The sequence below is a fragment of the Artemia sp. Qi Xiang Cuo genome, chromosome 18 (genome assembly GCF_049724085.1).
Source record: "Artemia sp. Qi Xiang Cuo chromosome 18, ASM4972408v1, whole genome shotgun sequence".
Lineage (NCBI taxonomy): Eukaryota > Metazoa > Arthropoda > Branchiopoda > Anostraca > Artemiidae > Artemia > Artemia sp. Qi Xiang Cuo.
This window is the reverse complement of record NC_142811.1, coordinates 8790685-8809606: the sequence shown is the minus strand read 5'-3', so window position 1 is coordinate 8809606 and position 18922 is coordinate 8790685. Positions and strand designations below refer to the sequence as shown.

Sequence of the window (18922 nt, the reverse complement as noted above, 5' to 3'; positions counted from 1 at the left end):
TCTTTACCACGAATTGTTTGATTATCCAATCTTAAAATACCCTAGCTTTGTATGTTGGTTTTCAATAAGTTATATCAATTAAAACTACTGAAGCGAAACAAATTAACCCTGAAATTAAGTAGTTACTTTAGTTCATTGTATTCAACTCTTTTATTTATCAAGATTTTTATCTACATTATAGCTTTCATAAAATTTTTGAAATAAATAGAGTTGTTAGATTATAACAATCATTATTTGATTGATCAAAGTAATTAAGCATTGGTATTTGAATACTTAAAATAAATTTTGTTCTCATAATATTTAAGAAAATAGGTCAAACGGTTCGTGGTAACGAACTGTAAGTACGGAGCGACCCGGCTCAATAGTGACCGAAACTCTAAAAAACGGAATTTTTTACCAATAGGTATATCAAAAGAATTGGTTTTTTATGTTGATTCCAAATATATAAGATTTCATTAACTTTAGTCTTACCCATCAAAGGTTACAAGCCTGAGAAAAATTTTCTTAAACCACAAATTTTATCCTTAAGCCAGTCACAGAGGAAACCTTCATAAAGTTTGGAAAAAACAGAAGTGAGCGTAATGGGGCGAATGTTGGCGAAAGACAGACTGGCGCATTTTTTAGGGACAGGTGTTATAAAACCTTGTTTCCAGCAACTTGGGAATTTACCAAATTTTGTGATGTGGTTGAAAATATTTGATAAAGGCTCAGCAATTTTGTCCGAAAAGGGTTTAATTAAGTCAACTGGGATGTCCAAGGGACAAATACTTGATTTTCTAAGCTTAAGAATTTTATTTATAACATCAGAGGGAGAAATAAAGGGGAAGGAAGTATTGGGAGGAATAGTTGGACTTGAGCCAGTGAAAGGGGGGAGACTTTGCACGATGGAAGCAAGGTACAAGTTCAGATCGTTGGCAGTCTTATTAGGGGGTTCAGGGAGATGAAAATCAATTTCAGAAGGATTTTTTCCGCATATTTCTTTAATTTTTCTGTACCATTGCTTGGGTTTGTTAGAATATAGATCTTTGACTTTATTACTATAATAATGAGAAGCTGCATTTCTTCATTTTTTCTTTAGGAACTTCCTTAGACTATCAGCCTCAGTAATGCGACCTGCTTTGAAAGAGTTGATTTTTTTTCTTATAAGTTTTTTGAAAGACTCAGTACCATTAGGCTTATCTGTAGAACATGTTTTAAATTTTTTCTCAGGGAAGTGGAATTCATAAATACTCCTCAATAGATTTTGGAGGGACAAAGCCATGTAGTCAACGTCATTTGTTTGATACTACAGTGGACCAATTTTCAGTAGTAATCCAGGAGCCAAAATTGAAAAGTCCTGAGTCAGTGAGAGGTCTATAAGCGGTTTTAGTTATAGAAAACGACTGTTTAACTTTAGCCAGCGGAGATAGGAAAAGGCTAAAGTGGTAACTACCCCCTAGAGGGGGCAGAGTTGAGACGGGTAAAATTCGTGTTTATTTGTTTTGTTATTTTTCCCAGGGTGATCATATCGACCCAGTGGCTCTAGAATATCGGGAGAGGACTTATTCGAGCGGAAATTAAAAGTTATAGTGCCCTTTTTAAGTGAACAAAAAAATTGAAAGCAACTAGGCCCCCTCCCCGCCCCTTTTTTCCAAAATCGTCCGGAAAGAGTTTTGAGACAGTTATTTTGTTCATCATAGTTGAAAGACCTAACGACTACGCCTTTGGAAATAACGTTATCCACAAAAGCCCCAGGGGAAAGGTCTTTAAATTATAAATTTGCCCATTGTTTGCGCATAGTACTTATTATTGGAATGTAGGCATACATTTTCGGGTGGGATGGGGACAAATTTTCTGCTGTGGGTTTTTTCTCTTGGAATCTGTGGGGAGGGAAGTTTCCAGGGAGTGAACTTGTCAGGGGAAATTATACACTGGGGGAACTTGCCAGAATTCTTATACAAAATTCTTTTTATATGTCTTGCTTTTTCTTTTCCGTATCTATTTTACGCGCAGAGTGGGTAAGAGTAATTGTCCGGGGTAAATTTTCACCGGGATTGAATTGTCTAGAGGATATTTCCGTGGGAAGGGGGTTTCTCCGTGGAGGTAGGGCCAGATTTCCTGGCATTATTTAAAAAACGATCAGAAATTAAATTAAAAAAAAACAAGTTTTTTCAACTGAAAGTAAGCAGCTACACTAAAACTTAAAACGAACAAAAATGATTACGTATATGAAGGGTGCTGCCCCTTCCTCAGCACCTTGCTCTTTACACTAAAGTTTAAATGTTGTCCCAATTTTTGAAGAATGACTCCTGAAATACAAGGGCCATTTAATTATAACAATACGCTTTTTTAAAAGTTCTAAAATATTTAGCGTAAATAGCAAGGTGTTGAGGAGGGGACAGCCTCCCGTCCCCTCCTGTTGCTCTTTGCTTTCAGTTGAAAAAACTTGTTTTTTTTTATTTAATATCAATATAAAGTAAACAAGAAAATTAAATATTTTAATAGCATTTTGTATGAAATGATATAAAATAATTAGTCTTACCTAAACGGATACATATAATAATACATCTAAGCCGCTTTGGGCTTAGAATATTGAACGCATCATTTTTGGCGGTATTTTCAAATGTGATAATGACACTATAAAAACTTAATACTTAATTAACCGACTGTCAGCTTTCCTTCAGGTGCATTGAGTGCTATTTATTATTGTTAAACTCAAATTTACCTTAATTTTTAAACAAGTGACGTTAATCCACCCAATATTTTTAAACTGCCCCGGAAAACCGAGCTTCGCCCGCTGAATCAAATTTTAAACATAAAGGTGTCCGGCCCAGGGTTGCCAATTGTTCATGTCCAAAATGAGTGCAAATGAAGGCCAAAAAAGAGTGATTTTTGCTCGAAAAGCGTCTAATTAAAAAAAATTGCACGCGCATGGCAGCTTCTGCTTGAGAAACACCTCTGAGGTATAAAAGAGTGCATTTCAAACAAAAATTGTGCAAATTAGTAACCCTCTTCCTTGAGTTCATTACACTTCTGACCAAACTACCAACTACTGACGTTCAAAGTGAATGAAAACTAACACCCAAAAAGAGTGATTTTCACTCTTCTGCATCCTCTTTGAGGTAAAAAAAAAGAGTACACGAAAATTATGCAAGTTGCCAACCCTGCTCTGTCTTCCCCCTCCCAGTTAAAGCCTTGCGGCTTTATAAATATATATATACATATATATATATATATATATATATATATATATATATATATATATATATATATATATATATATATATATATATATATATATATATATATATATATATATATATATATATATATATATATATATATATATATATATATATATATATATATATATATATATGTGTGTGTGTGTGTGTGTGTGTGTATATATATATTGACCGAGTTCCGTTCGGTCTCTGGAACGCGGCAGGCTTGTTTATATGCCATTCTTGCTGTCGTTTAGTTCATGTTGAAGTCTTTTTCAGTTGGCTTTAATTAAGTTGTTACATTATTCAGTAACAATCAGGCGTGTTACATTGCACCTACCCTCTGAAACATCTGAATAAAGCATTAGCTTAATTATTGTGTTATTTTTAGCTTTGAGTCATGGGATGGCAAGTCATAGATTTTAATTAAAAGTAGAAATAGCGTCATGAATTCAATTCCTTTTTCTTTTTCTGCTTTTGGAAGAAAAAAACGCTTGGAGTCTAAAAGCATTCTTATTTTGGCTTCATACAAAAAAATCTCTTGTTTATTTGCTTCTAATCTTCTTATTCTTCCTTCCAATTGTAGTTGCAATTGACGACGCTGGAGAGTCAGGGTAACTATTCTAAACTATATTTTTGCACCTTAATAAACGAATAATCTCCTGGAAAATGGTTTAATCTTCATTTCCTAGCAGCTTGATATTAAGTATCACTTGTGTCTGGCGTTATTTTTATTTTTGTGAAAATGTTTCTTATTCTGCTTGTTGACTTTGCAATGATATTGCAAGTAAAGATGAGGTGTTGCAAAGTCTCAGGGACTGAAGAACAAATTCTCCCTACGGTTTATCTCTCACTTAATCATAGCTTTGTAGGATTCGTATTCTCGTGGGAGGTCATCATTAGTCACAGCTTTAATTTTACTTAATTACCTTTTAAGAATTGTTCTTTCTGTTACTTTGTGTCTTAAATGATTGAGAATGTCAACATTTTACACATTGAATGCCAACTGTGCTGACAGAAAATCAACTAATTAAAACCTTACAGAAAAGAGCCAATACATTCTTCACATTCTTGTTACTGGCTTGTGCGACTGTGCATAATTTGGCACGAGTGAACCCTTGGGGTCTTAGCCCGTTAAATAATAATCTAGTAAAAAATGATTTATGGTCTCATTATACAGCTAGAGCACTGATAAACAAAGAATATATTTGTAAAAAAGTGTTGTGACTAAAATCATTTAGTCACAACATTTCATGAAGGAGGAAGGACTATGTTAGCTTGTTATGTCCACAGAGATGCTAATCTCAACGAAGCTCTATTCTCTCTAAGTTTGAATCCATCCCTGTCTGAAACATTCAACGAGTGAAACTGGAATTACGCCTAATCTAAAAGAAAAAGATTGATCATGCATGTTTTAAACAAATATCGAAACGATTGAATAGAAATTAACTCCAAAAATTCCAGCGTGTAACAGAAAGTGTGAGTTTATTTTAGGATAAGAATAGATCAATCTGGATCAATCAACATCATTATATTGCAGCACAATTTCTACTTCCGTGGTATTTTCTTTTTTATATTTATATAAGTAGCTGTTGTATATATCGGTTAAATTTGTTGTTGTTTGTTTGAAGCACTCCTAGCAAGCTGCCCATTGTGCACGTCTCCATGACTGGCTAAATTTTCTTTATATTCTCTCTTTCTTTTTCTAAAATTGTTCTTTTTCTTCCAGCTGGCCATAGACTTAATGTCTTCAAAGGTTTTCTTCTTCGGTTAAGTAGTGTGCTCTGTCATTTTTTTCAAATACCACCTTGTAACATTCCCGCTGATGCTTCGTTTTCTCCCCAATCTTGAAAGTATTTGGGTATATATATATATATATATATATATATATATATATATATATATATATATATATATATATATATATATATATATATATATATATATATATATATATATATATATATATATATATATATATATATATATATATATATATATGTATTCGGGGAAAAAATGACGATTTTGCTTCAGATTAAAGTCGTTTGACCGCAAATTCGTCTTTCGTGACAGCTCTCTGGCTGTGCTATATTACTGCACTTTATGAAACTCGACAGATTTATTCAGGCTAGTCAGAAACATGTGGTTTTAGAAAATTTTTTGTTATTTCCGAAGCCTGCGAAAATTCTTTCATTGGTTAAATACGAAGTCGTTTATGCTCTCTACTCAATCGGGAAGATTACGAATTTTTACTCTGCATAAATTGAAAGACTCAGCTTTCTGCTATGACTCATTTGACTGATAGTATTTAAAACAGTAATTTATACGAACTCATCATCTATACGATATTTCGAAATAGCCTATGTAATATGGTCTCTAAAATAATCTATATACTACGATATATCGAAATAGTCTATCAATGTATAAAACAATAATCTATACGAAATATCTTCTATACGATATAGTCTGTACTATAATCTATACGAAAAATCATCATTTATATGACATATTGAAATAGTCTATAATCTGACTGACAGTATATCAAACAATAATCTATACGAAATATCATCATTTATACAGTATATTGAAATAGTCTATACGATATATCGAAATAGTCTATCACCGTACTGACAGTATATCAAACACCTATACGAAATATCATCATCTATACGATATATTGAAATAGTCTATACGATATATTGAAATAGTCTATATGGCATAGTCTATAAATAATCTGTACCACTTTATGTGATTGGGTGGTGCTCCCATTTCCTAGCTCTATTATAAAAGAAAGGTTATGATTGCTAGGCCCTGTTTTGCGGATGACAGATAACAGATTACCAACAATTGTGTTTTTTTTACCCTGGGCCAAAAAAAACACCAATAGGGTAGGAAGAGGTTATGAGAAAGGACCAGACAAATTGGCAATCCTGGGCCAGACAAAAAGCACCAATAGTGTAGGAAGGGGTCATGAGAGAGGGCCAGAAAGGGCCATCCTGGGCCAGACAAAAAGCACCAATAGGGTAGGAAGAGGTCATGAGAGAGGGCCAGACAAATGGGCCAGACAAAAAGCACCAATAGTGTAGCAAGAGGTCATGAGAGAGGGCCAGAAAAAAAGCACCAATAAGGTAGGAAGAGGTCATGAGAGAGGGCCAGAAAGGGCCATCCTGGGCCAGACAAAAAGCACCAATAGGGTAGGAAGAGGTCATGAGAAAAGATCTAAAGAAACTCGTTGAAATTATCTCAATATGAAGCTTTGAATGCAGTGAGGTGGAAGAGGAGATGGCGCAGTTGTTAGCATCAGACAGGTGCTGCAGTGAGTTTATTATTGGTAGTTCTGTTTATTTAGAGCCCTACGTTGGTGCCTAGAGAAATGGTTTTGTAACTCTGAGCAGTAACATAAGCGAACTGTATATTCGTGCATGTGAAAGATTCTTTTTCTTGGGTGGCCAGAAATCTGGCTTTCCGGATTCCGGTTGCCGGATTTCGGTGAAATTTGTCTCCCCTGAGAAATTAGCTAGTTTGGAAAATCCCAATCTATTTGATTGGCAATTGGTATCTTTTTTTTCATTTTTTTTTTTTTCGATTTTTTTTTCAGTGTCGTGAATCAGCTAAGGCGATCCTCAAGGAAATAACACAAGAAAGGGCTAAACTTTCCGATTCTATTAGGGTAAGTTTTTTCTTTGTTTTAAATTCATTTTATGATTCTCTTTACTTTATTAAGCTGCCCGTCAGTGAGGCTTGTAGAAGCCAAATAGAGAATTCTGCATTTTCAAATTTTCATAGTCTTAAAATACTTAATTGATTCTTCAGAGTATTAAGAACAGTAAAAATGAGACCTGATTCTTTGACTTGGTTAAGTGAAAACTTACACTACCATACACATCTTAAAAATATAAAAACCCGAAAAATCCATTTTAGGTAAAAAAAAACTCCATCATGTAGTGATGTAATTTTAACACCTAGTGGGCGCCAAGTTTAAAAACGAGGAACGTGTGATGAGCGGAAATATCATCAGCATGGAGCTCTAGAAATTATAACTTTCCAGATTGCTTTAGCAAAGGACAAACACTGCTATTAATTGGAAGTAAGCTGGGTGATAAAACCATAATTGAATGATCAAATTTATATAAACATATAATCATAACATCTTGTTGCAAATAGAAATTGAAAATAAATATATATTTCATTGAATAGCTGATACGTGTTATTATTAAAATCATTCAAGATTAAACGCATCAATTTGTTAGTTAATTGACTTGCCAAAAAGAAATCTTTTTACAAAGACAAACCAATTATCTTATTTTGTTAGGGTTTCGTACATCAATAGAATCCTTACTTTATTGTGATTCCGAAAATATAATTTTTAAATCTAATTTTTATCGTATAAACCACACGTATTACATTCAAATTTTTTCTTCAGATACCAGGAGAATAAGCCTGATCAAGTCCTGCCTGATGACAGTTATAAATCTGTGAATCCTTTTTTTGCCGGGGTAGGGTACTTTATGTCTATCTACCTTAGTTCTACCCTAGGATGGATGATAGACCATTGATCAACATTTTTAACATAAGTTTGGCAACTAACCCCTCTCTCACGCCAACCTTTTCCCTAAACACATCCAGTCAAAATTTTTAGATAGCCATTTTGTTCACCGTAGTTAAAAGTTTTAAAAATTAGGTCTTTGAGGATGACAACCCCCCTCCCCAGTCCTCAGGGCAAGGGTTGTAAGTTATGCCATGGGGGCATATAAGGTTTTTTTTTATAGAAAGCGTTATCGTAGAAACTTCAAAAAGGACTCATTTGATTGGAAATTAAAATGGCTAGTGCTTTTTTCAATAGTCGAAAGTGATCGGGAGGCAGCTAACACCCTTTCTATGCCCACCATTTAACCAAACATATCTAATAAACATTTTGGATAGCTATATTATTTGCCACAGTTCGAAGGTTTAGACATTGTATATTTGAGGATGTCAATCCCCCACAGTTCTCAGGGCAAGGGATGTAAGTTATGCCCTGGGGGCATATAAGATTTTATTGAAAGCTTTGTCGTAGAACCTTGAAAAGGGGCTCATTCGCTTGGAAATTCAAAGGGCTAGTGCCCCCTTTAATATTCGAAACTGATTGGAGGGCAACTAACCCCCCTCTCACACCGACCTTTCCCCCAAACACATCCAATCAAAATTTTTAGATATCCATTTTGTTCAACATAGTCAAAAGTTTTAGAAATTAGGTATTTGAGGATGATAACCCCCTCAGAGCCCTCGGGCAAGGGTTGTAAGCTTCGCCCTGGGGGCATATAAGGTTTTTATGGACAGAGATGTTCTAAGAAGTTTAGAAAGAGCTAATTTGATTGGAAATTAGAAGGGGTTGTGCCCTCTTTAATAGTCAAAAGTGGTCAAAGGATAACTAACACCACTATCACACCCACCATTTCCACAAACACATCCAATAGAAAATTTTGAAATAGCCATTTTGTTTGACATAGTTAAAAAGTTTAAAAATTATGTTTTTGAGGATGACACTCCCCCCACAGCCCTCAGAGCAAGGGTTGTGAGTTTTGTCCTGGGGACTTATAAGGTTTTTTCTTATAGAAAGCGTTGTTGCACAAACTTAAGAAAAGAATAATTCGATTGGAAGTTGGAACAACTAGTGCCATTTTTAATTGTTGAAAGATATTGGAGGGCAAGTATTCCCCCTCACGCCCACCATTTCCTCAAACACATCCAATCAAAGTTTTAAGGTATTCATTTTGTCCAACGTAGTTGAAAGGTCCGAAAATCATGTCTTTTAGGATGACAGCCGCCTCAGAGCCCTCAGGTCAAGAGTTGTAAGTAATGCCCTGGGGCATCTAAGGTTTTTATAGAAAGCGTTGTCGTAAAAACTTCAAAAGGGGCTCATTCGATTGGAAATTGAAAGATCTAGTGTCCTTTTTAATAGTCGGAAGTGAGTGGAGGGCAACTAACCCCCCTTTCACGCTCACCATTTCACCAAACACAATCAATAAAAATTTTGAGATAGCAATTTTCTTCAATGTTGTTAAAACTTCTAGAAATTACGTCTTTGAGGATGACAACCCCCCAGCCCTCAGGGCAAGGATTGTAAGTTATGCCCTGGGGGAATTTAAGGTTTTAATTGAAAGCGTTACCGTAGAAACTTGCCATAAAGAACGATGTTGGCACAATGTGTTGTTTTTTTTTTTTTTGTTTTTTTTTTTAGCTATTGGTCTTAGACCAGGGCACTTCGTATCGAAGGAGTTGTCGTAGAAACTTCGAAAAGGGCTGATTCCATTGGAAATTGGAGTGGCTTGTGCCCTTTTTAATAGTCGAAAGTGATTGGAAGGCAACTAACACCCCTTCCACCCCCACCATTTCTCCAAACACATCCAATCAAAATTTTGAGATAGCCAGTTTGTTCAGCGTGCTTGATTTCTAGATAGAAATTATTTTTTGAGGAGGACACTCCGCACATCCCTCAGGGTAAGGGTTGTAAGTTATGCCCTGGGGGCATATAAGGTTTTTATTGAATTCTTTGTCGTAGAAACTTGAAAAAGGGCTCATTCGATTGGAAATTCAAAGGGCTAGTGCCCCCTTCAATATTCGGAAGTGATTTGTGGGCAACTAACTCCCCTCTCACGCCCACCTTTTTCCCAAACAGATTCAATCAAAATTTTTAGATAGCCATTTTGTTCAACTTAGTTAAAAGTTTTAGAATTTCGGTCTTTGAGGATGATAACCCCCTCAGAGCCCTCGGGCAAGGGTTTCAAGCTATGCCCTGGGGGCATATAAGGTTTTTATAGATAGTGATGTTGTAGAAACTTCAAATAGGGCTAATTCGATTGGAAATTAGAAGGGCTTGTGCCCTTACTAATAGTCGAAAGTGATTGGAGGCACCCCTCTCACACCCATCATTTCCACAAACACATCCAATAGAAAATTTTGAAATAGCCATTTTGTTTGACATAGTTAAAAAGTTTAAAAATTATGTCTTTGAGGATGACACTCCCCCAGAGCCCTCAGGGCAAGGGTTGTGAGTTATGCCCTGGGGGCATATAAGGTTTTTTCTTATAGAATGTGTTGTCTTAGAAACTTCAAAAAGGAATCACTCGATTGGAAATTGAAACGGCTAGTGCCCTTTTTAATAGTCAAAAATGATTGGATGGCAAGTAACCCCCCTCTCGCGCTCACCATTTCTCCAAACACATCTAATCAAAATTGTTAGTTAGTTATTTCGTTGAAAGTAGCTGAAAGGTCCTGAAATTATGTCTTTGAGGATGACAACCCCCTCATAGTGTTCGGGGCAAAGGTTGTAAGTTATGGCATTGGGCATACAAGTTTTTTTTCGAAAGTGTTGTTTTAGAAACTTCAAAAATTGCTCATTTGACTGCCAATTGAAAGGGCTAGTGCCCTTTTTAATAGTCGGAAGTGACTGGAAGGCAACTAACTCCCCTCTCACGACCACCATTTCCCCAAACACATCCAATCAGATTTTTAAGATAACAATTTTCTTCAATGTTGTTAAAAGTTATAAAAATTAGGTCTTTCAGGATGACAACCCCCCCCCCCCAGACCTCAGGGCAAGGGTTGTAAGTTATGTCCTGGGGGCATTTAAGGATTTTATTGAAAGCGTTGCCGTAGAAACTTCAAAAGGGCTCATGCGATTGGAAATTGAAAGGGCTAGTGCCATTTTTAATAGTTGAAAATGATGGGAGAGCAACTAACGCCCCTCTCACGCCCACCATTTCCCCAAACACATCCGATCAAAATTTTGAGATAGCCATTATGCTTAATTTAGTTGAAAGTTCTGGAAATTAGGTCTTTGAGGATGACAACCCCCTCAAAGCCCTCAGGGCAAGGGTTGTGATTTATGCCCTTGGGGCATATAAGCTGTTTATAGAAAGGGTTGTCCTAGAAACTCAAAAAGGGCTTATTCGATTAGAAATTGAAAGCGCTAGTGCCCTTTTTAATAGTCGATAGTGATTGGAAGGCTTGACATTTTTATAGTTAAGATCGATGTGTGTACAATGTATTATTATTTTTTTCTTCTTTTGTTTAGACCAGGGCACTTCGTATCGAAGGAGTTGTTGTAGGAACTTCGAAAAGGGTTCATTAGATCGAAAATAGAAAGGGCTAATGCCCTTTTTATAGTCAAAAGTCATTGGAGGTCAACTAGTCTTCCTCCCACGCCCACCCTCCCTTTTGCAAATTATGTTTAAAAACTAAATGTTGCCTTAAGATTAAATCAAAATGCACTGTTAATGCTAATTCCAATAAGGCATCTCAGCAGTAATCCAAGAACGACTGAGGGTATTATGTTCAAACTTTTGGAGCTACTTCTGCTCTTAAAATTTAACCAAATCAAAATAGCGTAAATATATCCAAGCTATCAAAGAAAGTAAACAGATTTTTTTTTATAGAATGGTATCAAGTTATCTGTTTCAGGTCAACTAGAGGAGGTATGAAATTAAATTAAACACTACTATTTGTGTCCAGATTTTTAAAAGGGTGTAGGTTATTAAAAATTGCTGAAAATTTTTCTCCAGCATACAAACAGCAGGCCAAACTATAGTCTTAAAAAAAACGAAAAGATTTAAAGAATTATTTTCTTTTTCCATAAAAAGAATATGTCAATATAAAACCAACAGAAATTAATTAAAAAAAAAAAATTCCCACAAAATAAGTTTTTCAAAGAAAAGTAAAGAACTTGATTAAACCAAAAATTAGCAAAAATAAAATCAAATAATCTACCAAGCGTGAAACTACCACGAACCAGCGCTGATAAATGAACGAAACCCAAAACGAACAGAAATTACAATAATTAAGCGAATCAAACTCAAAATGGGCAGAAATGACCATGAGTAGGGGTAAAAACCCCTAAGCCTCGTCAAGCCTATAATGTAATTTTCATTTACTGAAAAAAATACAAATGAATTTGCATTGTCAGTTTAGTATACATATACTGATATTTAGTAATCAAAATGTTAATATTATTTGATTTATTAAAGTTATAAAAATAAAAACATTTATATATTTTTAGTCTAACTCTTGTAAGTGCATTTCATACATGTAAATAGGGCTGAAATAAATTATTATGATCATTGATAAGTGAAACTTAAAATTTAATTGATCTTCTTCTTCTGGAACATCACCTCTTCATCCACATTTATTCCTAATTCAATTGACTTAGTTTTCTTAGCCTACCAGGGACACTAAAAATGAAACATGATTTTTGAAATTGATGTAGTTGAAATTTATAAAACTAAATACGTCTTAAAAAATTGGGAAAACTTGATAACTAAATTTTTATTGAAAATACATACATGTGCCATTATGCACTTTTAACACTTAGTAGGCACCAAATTTGAAAAGAAGAAATGTGTGTGAAAAATCAGCAGAAAATGAGCGAAAGAAAAATATACTTTCATGAAGCTCAAGAAAGTATCACTTTCCTGGTTGTTGTTGCAAAAACGAAACACCGCCATTAACAGTAAACTAGGTGGAAAATGAATGAATTCAATGGGCGTCCATGTTTCAAGTATAACCTACTTTTAACACTTAAATTTAAAAAACCCATATAAAGGCATCCAGAAAAGCCCAAAGCACGAGCAGAGCTTGAAAAAATACCCCGAAAAAATGAATTAATTTCCCGGATTCTCACTTTTTAAATAAGACCCATAATTACAATTTTCTTACTTTCTGATAGTACATTTCTCAGAGCTAGGTCATTTAGCAAAAAATACTTATGCGACAACATCGACAAATAGTACTAAAAACCGCCACTGGACAGCTAGTGCTCTCAAACATTTAGACGTAGGCGTATATTGCACATAGTCTTTTGCGTGTTTAAGCAGAATATGGAGCCAGTGTTTTAGATTTGTAAGGTCCAGCATTAATGCAGATTATAAGTGATTGAAAATTGTGTTAGAATATAACCCCAACATCTTCTTATCCAATAGGAATTGAAAACAAACGTATATATCTTTGAACTGCTAAAAATCTAAGCAATGCATCCGTATGCCTATTGTTAACATTCTTCGAAATTTTATTAGATAATTTACTTACTTACAAGAATATATTTTAGAAAGACCAATCAGGCTAGTCTACTTTGTTATGTTTATTTTCCTTTAGTTGACTATTGGCATACCAATATAATCCTTGTTTTCTTCTGTTTCTGAAAATTCCACTTTTAATAGGTAATTTTGACATATTCCCAGTAACCTATATTTGTTCAATAGCAAACGGCTGTAGCGCCCTGTTGACGGTTGACAAATATAGTAGCCTATATTTGTTCAATAGCAAACGACTGTAGCGCCCTCTTGACTGTGGTAAAACTCGGTTGACGGTTTGATAGGTTTTACGGTTGTAGAATGTAAGATGCAGGTAAATTAGGCGGTACAATTGTTCGGTTGGGATAGCTGTGTGAATAGGAAAAGCTTCCGCTTGTTTCTGGTCACGATTCAGTAAGGCAACAAAAGAGAAACTATGAGAAGTTAAAAAGAGAAACAAAATGAGCAACAAATGAAACAAGAAATTGAAAAAAGAAACAAAATGAGAAACAAATGAAACAAGAAATTGAAAAGAGAAACAAAATGAGAAACAAATGAAACAAAAAATTGAAAAGAGAAACAAAATGAGAAACAAATTAAACAAAAAATTGAAAATAGAAACAAAATGAGCAACAAATGAAACAAGAAATTGAAAAAAGAAACAAAATGAGAAACAAATGAAACAAGAAATTGAAAAGAGAAACAAAATGAGAAACAAATGAAACAAAAATTGAAAAGAGAAACAAAATGAGAAACAAATAAAACAAAAAATTGAAAAGAAAAACAAAATTTTTTTTCAATGGTTTTACAACAACGAAAAGAAGAATCGTAAGAAATTAGGAAATCCTGGTTTTCAGGAATGAATTGACCTAAAATCGAGCCGGGGAGGGGGCAAAAACAGTTTTCATGTTGATGCCCTTGATACTTTAACGCTAAACTCTCGAACCTTACAAAATCATTCATTTAACCCTCTAATAATCTCAGTCTAGGAGAGTTTCACCTTCCCATTTCATACCATATTCAATTCTAACCTATTCTAACCCGTCAAATTCGGTACTAATATTTTTATTTGAACTTGTTAGACAAGGCCAGGCGGAACATATCCTTGGTTTCCAGGTGTTTTAGACCCGTGACATCTATTCTGGAGGGGGGGGCAAACGGCTTCTGTTCTTGGTTCATAACCGAAGTCAAATTCGACCGAATATCATGTTGTAATCTGAACAAGACTTGGAGCCTGTGTTGGCTTCAATATATAAGCGGAAGTCTAGTGCAGAATTTTTAAATCTAGTCATGTCTGGCATCGTATTATTGACTGAAACAAAAAACTGATCGTGTCTGGCATCATTTTATTGAAGTTTCATCAAGGTCATAATAGTCATGTAGTTTTTTTTATTATTGATTTAGACTTATTTTGATTTGTAGATTTGGTTTGGTTTAGATTTATATTGATTTAGATTTATGGATTTGATTTGAAGATTTATATTGATTTATTTTTCTATTTTAGATGGACGAGAGTCTTGAGATTGCAACAAGTGATTGAAGTCGAAGTAAACTGTTTCTTTATATTATCTTTTTATTAAAAAAAAAAAAAAAAAAAAAAAAAAAAAAAAATTCATAGTTGTAGTTAATATCTATGTCATCTTTATCAAAAGCGATCTGAACTGGAAAAATGTAACCAAAATACTTCTCCTATCTAATGTCAACACGGTCTACATTTGACTTGTTTAAACCTTAGCCTTCTTTTCCAGAAAAGCGTTATATTTTGTAATTTAAAATTTGTAGCTTATATATAGTGTTAGTCTTCCAGTGGGGAGTGAGCAGCTGTCCCCCTTGTCCTCAACTCAACGATTTCCATGTGCCTCGACAATATTATCTTCTCAGTAGATTTCAAACCATTCGTACCAAAGTTAAAACGCAGGGACGTTACAGGGGAGGTCTGACAAAATCGAAAATAACAGGGGAATTATGTTTGAGAAGTACATCTATTGCATTATCAAAGATTATGGGTAATTTACGAACTGTCACTAATGTCAACAAAAAATTATAATGTTATCTGGTGTTTCTAGGCATTTTTCAGTGTCACAATAAGGCGGCATTAGTGTAATTGGTAAATGAATGAGGTATTAAGTGTCTGATCTCAGTTTTTGAAAAAAAACACAATTTCTAAGTATAAAAAAATGCCAAGAGACACCAAACGCTAGGTGATGTTAGTGTGTTTTTCGGTACCAGCGCCAGTTCCAACTTTTATAAGTTGTCCATACTCTATGGATATTATGGAAAAATAAAGAGGCTTATACCGTCAAAAAACCATAATGGGAATTAAAGAAAATTGTGACAAATCCTACAAATCTTGGAATGTGAGGAAGTGGAATGCAGTTCTCCATCATATGTGTACATATTCCTGGTATGCAAAATTAAATTTTAGTATCTGAAACAAGTGTTTCTATAAAGTTTTCGAGGAAAAATTGAATTATATTTGAGCAAATTCAAGTCCATCCACTTTAAACAAAAATGTATCTTTACTTGTGTCTAAAATGAAAAATTTTCTGTTAAACACGAAAAATGAATGGATCAACCAGGGTTCAATGAGTGCTAGTTTATTAAAATTCATATATTAAAACAATGAAAAATAACTAGACAAGATCATGGTCGTAAATTCAAATTGAGCGTATAGAAATCCTTTATATATAGACTCGTTTATAACACGAGAGCGAGGTCTCTCAGAACGGCAAGGGAACGTATTCTGACAGTAGTTAAATGCATCCCTCCTACGCTCCGTCCGTGGTACGGTGACCCAGTATCGTCACTGTCAAGTACCCCACCTCCCCTACCTCCTGAGTTTTTCTTGGCGAAGTGCAGACTCCCAGTATCCTAGTATGTAATGCCCGACCGCTAAACAACAAAACCGACGAACTTGAAGTAGTTCTCAAACAGACGAGTTCTCCCATTGCTGTGATCACAGAATGTTGGGATATTAACGATGAAACCGGGCATATCAAAGGGTACAAGTGTTTTTTTTAATACGCGACCAAGGGATTGACCGACAAGACGGCGGAGTCGGCCTGTACTTTCGGGAAGACTTACCTTGTAAATTACTAAGTCAGCCCAGTGACTCATGCCATGAAGCAATATGGGTCGAATACAAACCAAAGCACCTATCAAAGCAATATTCGTGCTTGGTTGTAGCCGCAATTTACTACCCCGAGAGTGCAAAAACAGGAAAGAACTGATCCAGTATATTCAAAACTGTACTGATGATCTACGCCGCAAACACGCAGTGCCTGCTTTTGTAATCGCTGGCGATTTCAATAAGACTAATAAGTCATGGATCTCCAGCATGCTTAATCTCAAGCAAGTTGTCTTAATCCCAACGCACGTCAGTGGTAGTATATAAGATCTTATTTTCACAAATATTCCCATTTATTACGGAGTAGACTGCTCTCTTGGTCCGTTGCATAAGTCTGACCATAATACCCTTCTTTGGAAGGCCAAAGCCGGCCTTCCAGCACCACGTAAAGTAAAAATTGCCATTCGACCTATGACTAAAGAGTCAATTCGTTCCTTCGGACAGTGGATTTGGACGTTTGACTTTGATGAGATTTGCTCTTTGACAGATATCGACCACAAAGTTGATACTTTCAACTCTTTGCTGTTATTTAAATATCATGAACATTTTCCTGAAAAAAATAACTGTTAGTGACACTGACAAACCTTGGGTAACACCAGATCTCAAGATGCTTATCTTAACTCGCTGCCAGTTTCATCGCAGTGGTGATATTGTTCAAGCAAACAAACTTCGTAACCGCATTGTTAAACTGTTACGAGCAGCGCAGAAACGGTACGTTCATGACAAAGTCTCGCCTCTCCTTCAAGTCGAGCCCCGCAAGTGGCACTCTGAAGTCAAGTGTCTTACCGGTAAACGTACCACCAGTGACGTTAAGATACAGAAAGATGACAGAACGCTGATAAAATCAGCTGAAGTGAACGCCTTTTTCACTTCAACCTGTACTACTCACCCGTCCTTCACCGAAGCCGAAATCGAAGCCCTCATTGCTGACGTCACTGAAGATACAATCGATGAGGTATCCGAGTTCGTGATGTATAAAGAACTTCAAAAGTTGAAAAGCAACTGTGCTTCTTATCCAGGAGAATTGCCTGTTAAACTTTTGAGAGAATATTCTATGTTTCTAGCAAAACAACTCTCATCAGTGATCAATCAGTCGTTCAAGGAGCACAAATTCACGAGTGCTTTGAAAAAAGCGCACGTGCGCGTCTTACCCAAAGTCAAAGACCCGAAATCCTGTGATCAGCGTCGTCCGATTTCTATTACACCTAATATGGCTAAAGTGACCGAATCCTTTATTTATAGAGAGCTCCTAGCCCAAGTTCAGCCAGCCCTTGATCTGTTTCAGTACGGCTGCTTGAAAGGAAGTAGTACGATGCATCATCTAGTACGTCTCTACCACCTGATTACCGAGTGGTTGGACAAAGGCAGTAGCCTCTTTGACCTGCTTTGAGTTGATTATCGTAAGGCATTTGACTTGATCAGCCATTATACAGCAGCAAATAACTTCGAAAAGATGGGCGTTAGGAAGCATATTTTGCTCTTAGTTGTTGACTTTCTGCGTAACCGCTACCACTGTGTCTATGCCCTCTTCCCAAGTGACTTAAACTCTGAGTGGGCTGAACTGACGTGTGGCGCGCCGCAAGGCACTAAGCTGGCAGCTCTTTTGTTTTTAGCGGTAATTAAGTAAATTATCCTCGAGTTTGAAGACAGATTCAAATACGTGGACGATATCTCCCTACTTCTGAAATATCTTGCTGAAAAGTCAGACGTGTATCCCCAGTTAAGCAGTGAGATCAGTAAAGCCTTTCTCGAGCAGTGTAGCATTAATGACCTCCAGCTTAATGTGAATAAAACAAAAGTCATGAGGTTTAATCCGCTTAAGCTTGACCTCTCGTGCCCGGATCCGTGGTACCCTGCCGCCTAAACCTCAGGGATTCTCGGGGTTACTTTCAATGTCGACTGTTCATTTAGTGCGCATATCGCCGTTCTAGTGAAAAAAAGTAGTTGCGTACAATGGTCACTACTTACCTTGCGCCGACTGGGTTTATCACAGTCAGCTGAAGACGGTTTATGTCACACATGTGCGCCCTATCCTAGAATAAAAATGTCATGTGTGGGGCCCTCAGGCTCATAGTATTGACCACCTAAGTGAAGATCTGGAGGTCATTCAAAACGGGCAGAGAAAGTGATACTAGGCCTGAAACACAGCTCTTATGAGGCTGCCCTTAGTAGCTTACGACTGCCAACGTTGCATGATAGGCACTTGCAGTTGATTTGAAATTTCGGGCAGTCCCTTCTTTGGTCCCAGAAACACCGTCCGTTGCTTTTCTCACCTGCGCCTATCACCGCCAACACCCGCCATAAAAACCAACTAGTGCCGCCAGAGTGTCGAACAACCCGTCACAGCAATGCGTTCGTGCCTTTTTTTTGTCAGTTATTTTAACCGCCAGTGACCAGTTTTATGCAATGTACTAAACAGCGCCATTTAGTCACGGCCACGGCTACGATAATTGTTTATAAAATAAATGAGTTTATAAACGATCATTATTTATATTTGGGCAAGATAATGGTAGTAGTCAAATTAAGCGTAAAGAAGTTCTATATAT

General features: G+C 35.9%; 1 protein-coding gene across 3 annotated transcripts in view; it reads left to right on the top strand.

Moving 5' to 3' along the window:
- Cdc23 (cell division cycle protein 23) overlaps positions 1–14855 on the top strand; it is a 118754-nt gene extending 103899 nt beyond the window's left edge. For all 3 annotated transcript variants that reach the window (XM_089104485.1, XM_089104484.1, XM_089104486.1), the window contains exons 10-11: positions 6802–6873; positions 14754–14855. In XM_089104485.1, the coding sequence (XP_088960611.1) occupies positions 6802–6873; positions 14754–14789 (108 nt within the window). In that variant the 3' untranslated portion in view covers positions 14790–14855. The remainder of the gene's footprint in view (positions 1–6801; positions 6874–14753) is intronic.
- Positions 14856–18922: the final 4067 nt, after the last annotated feature.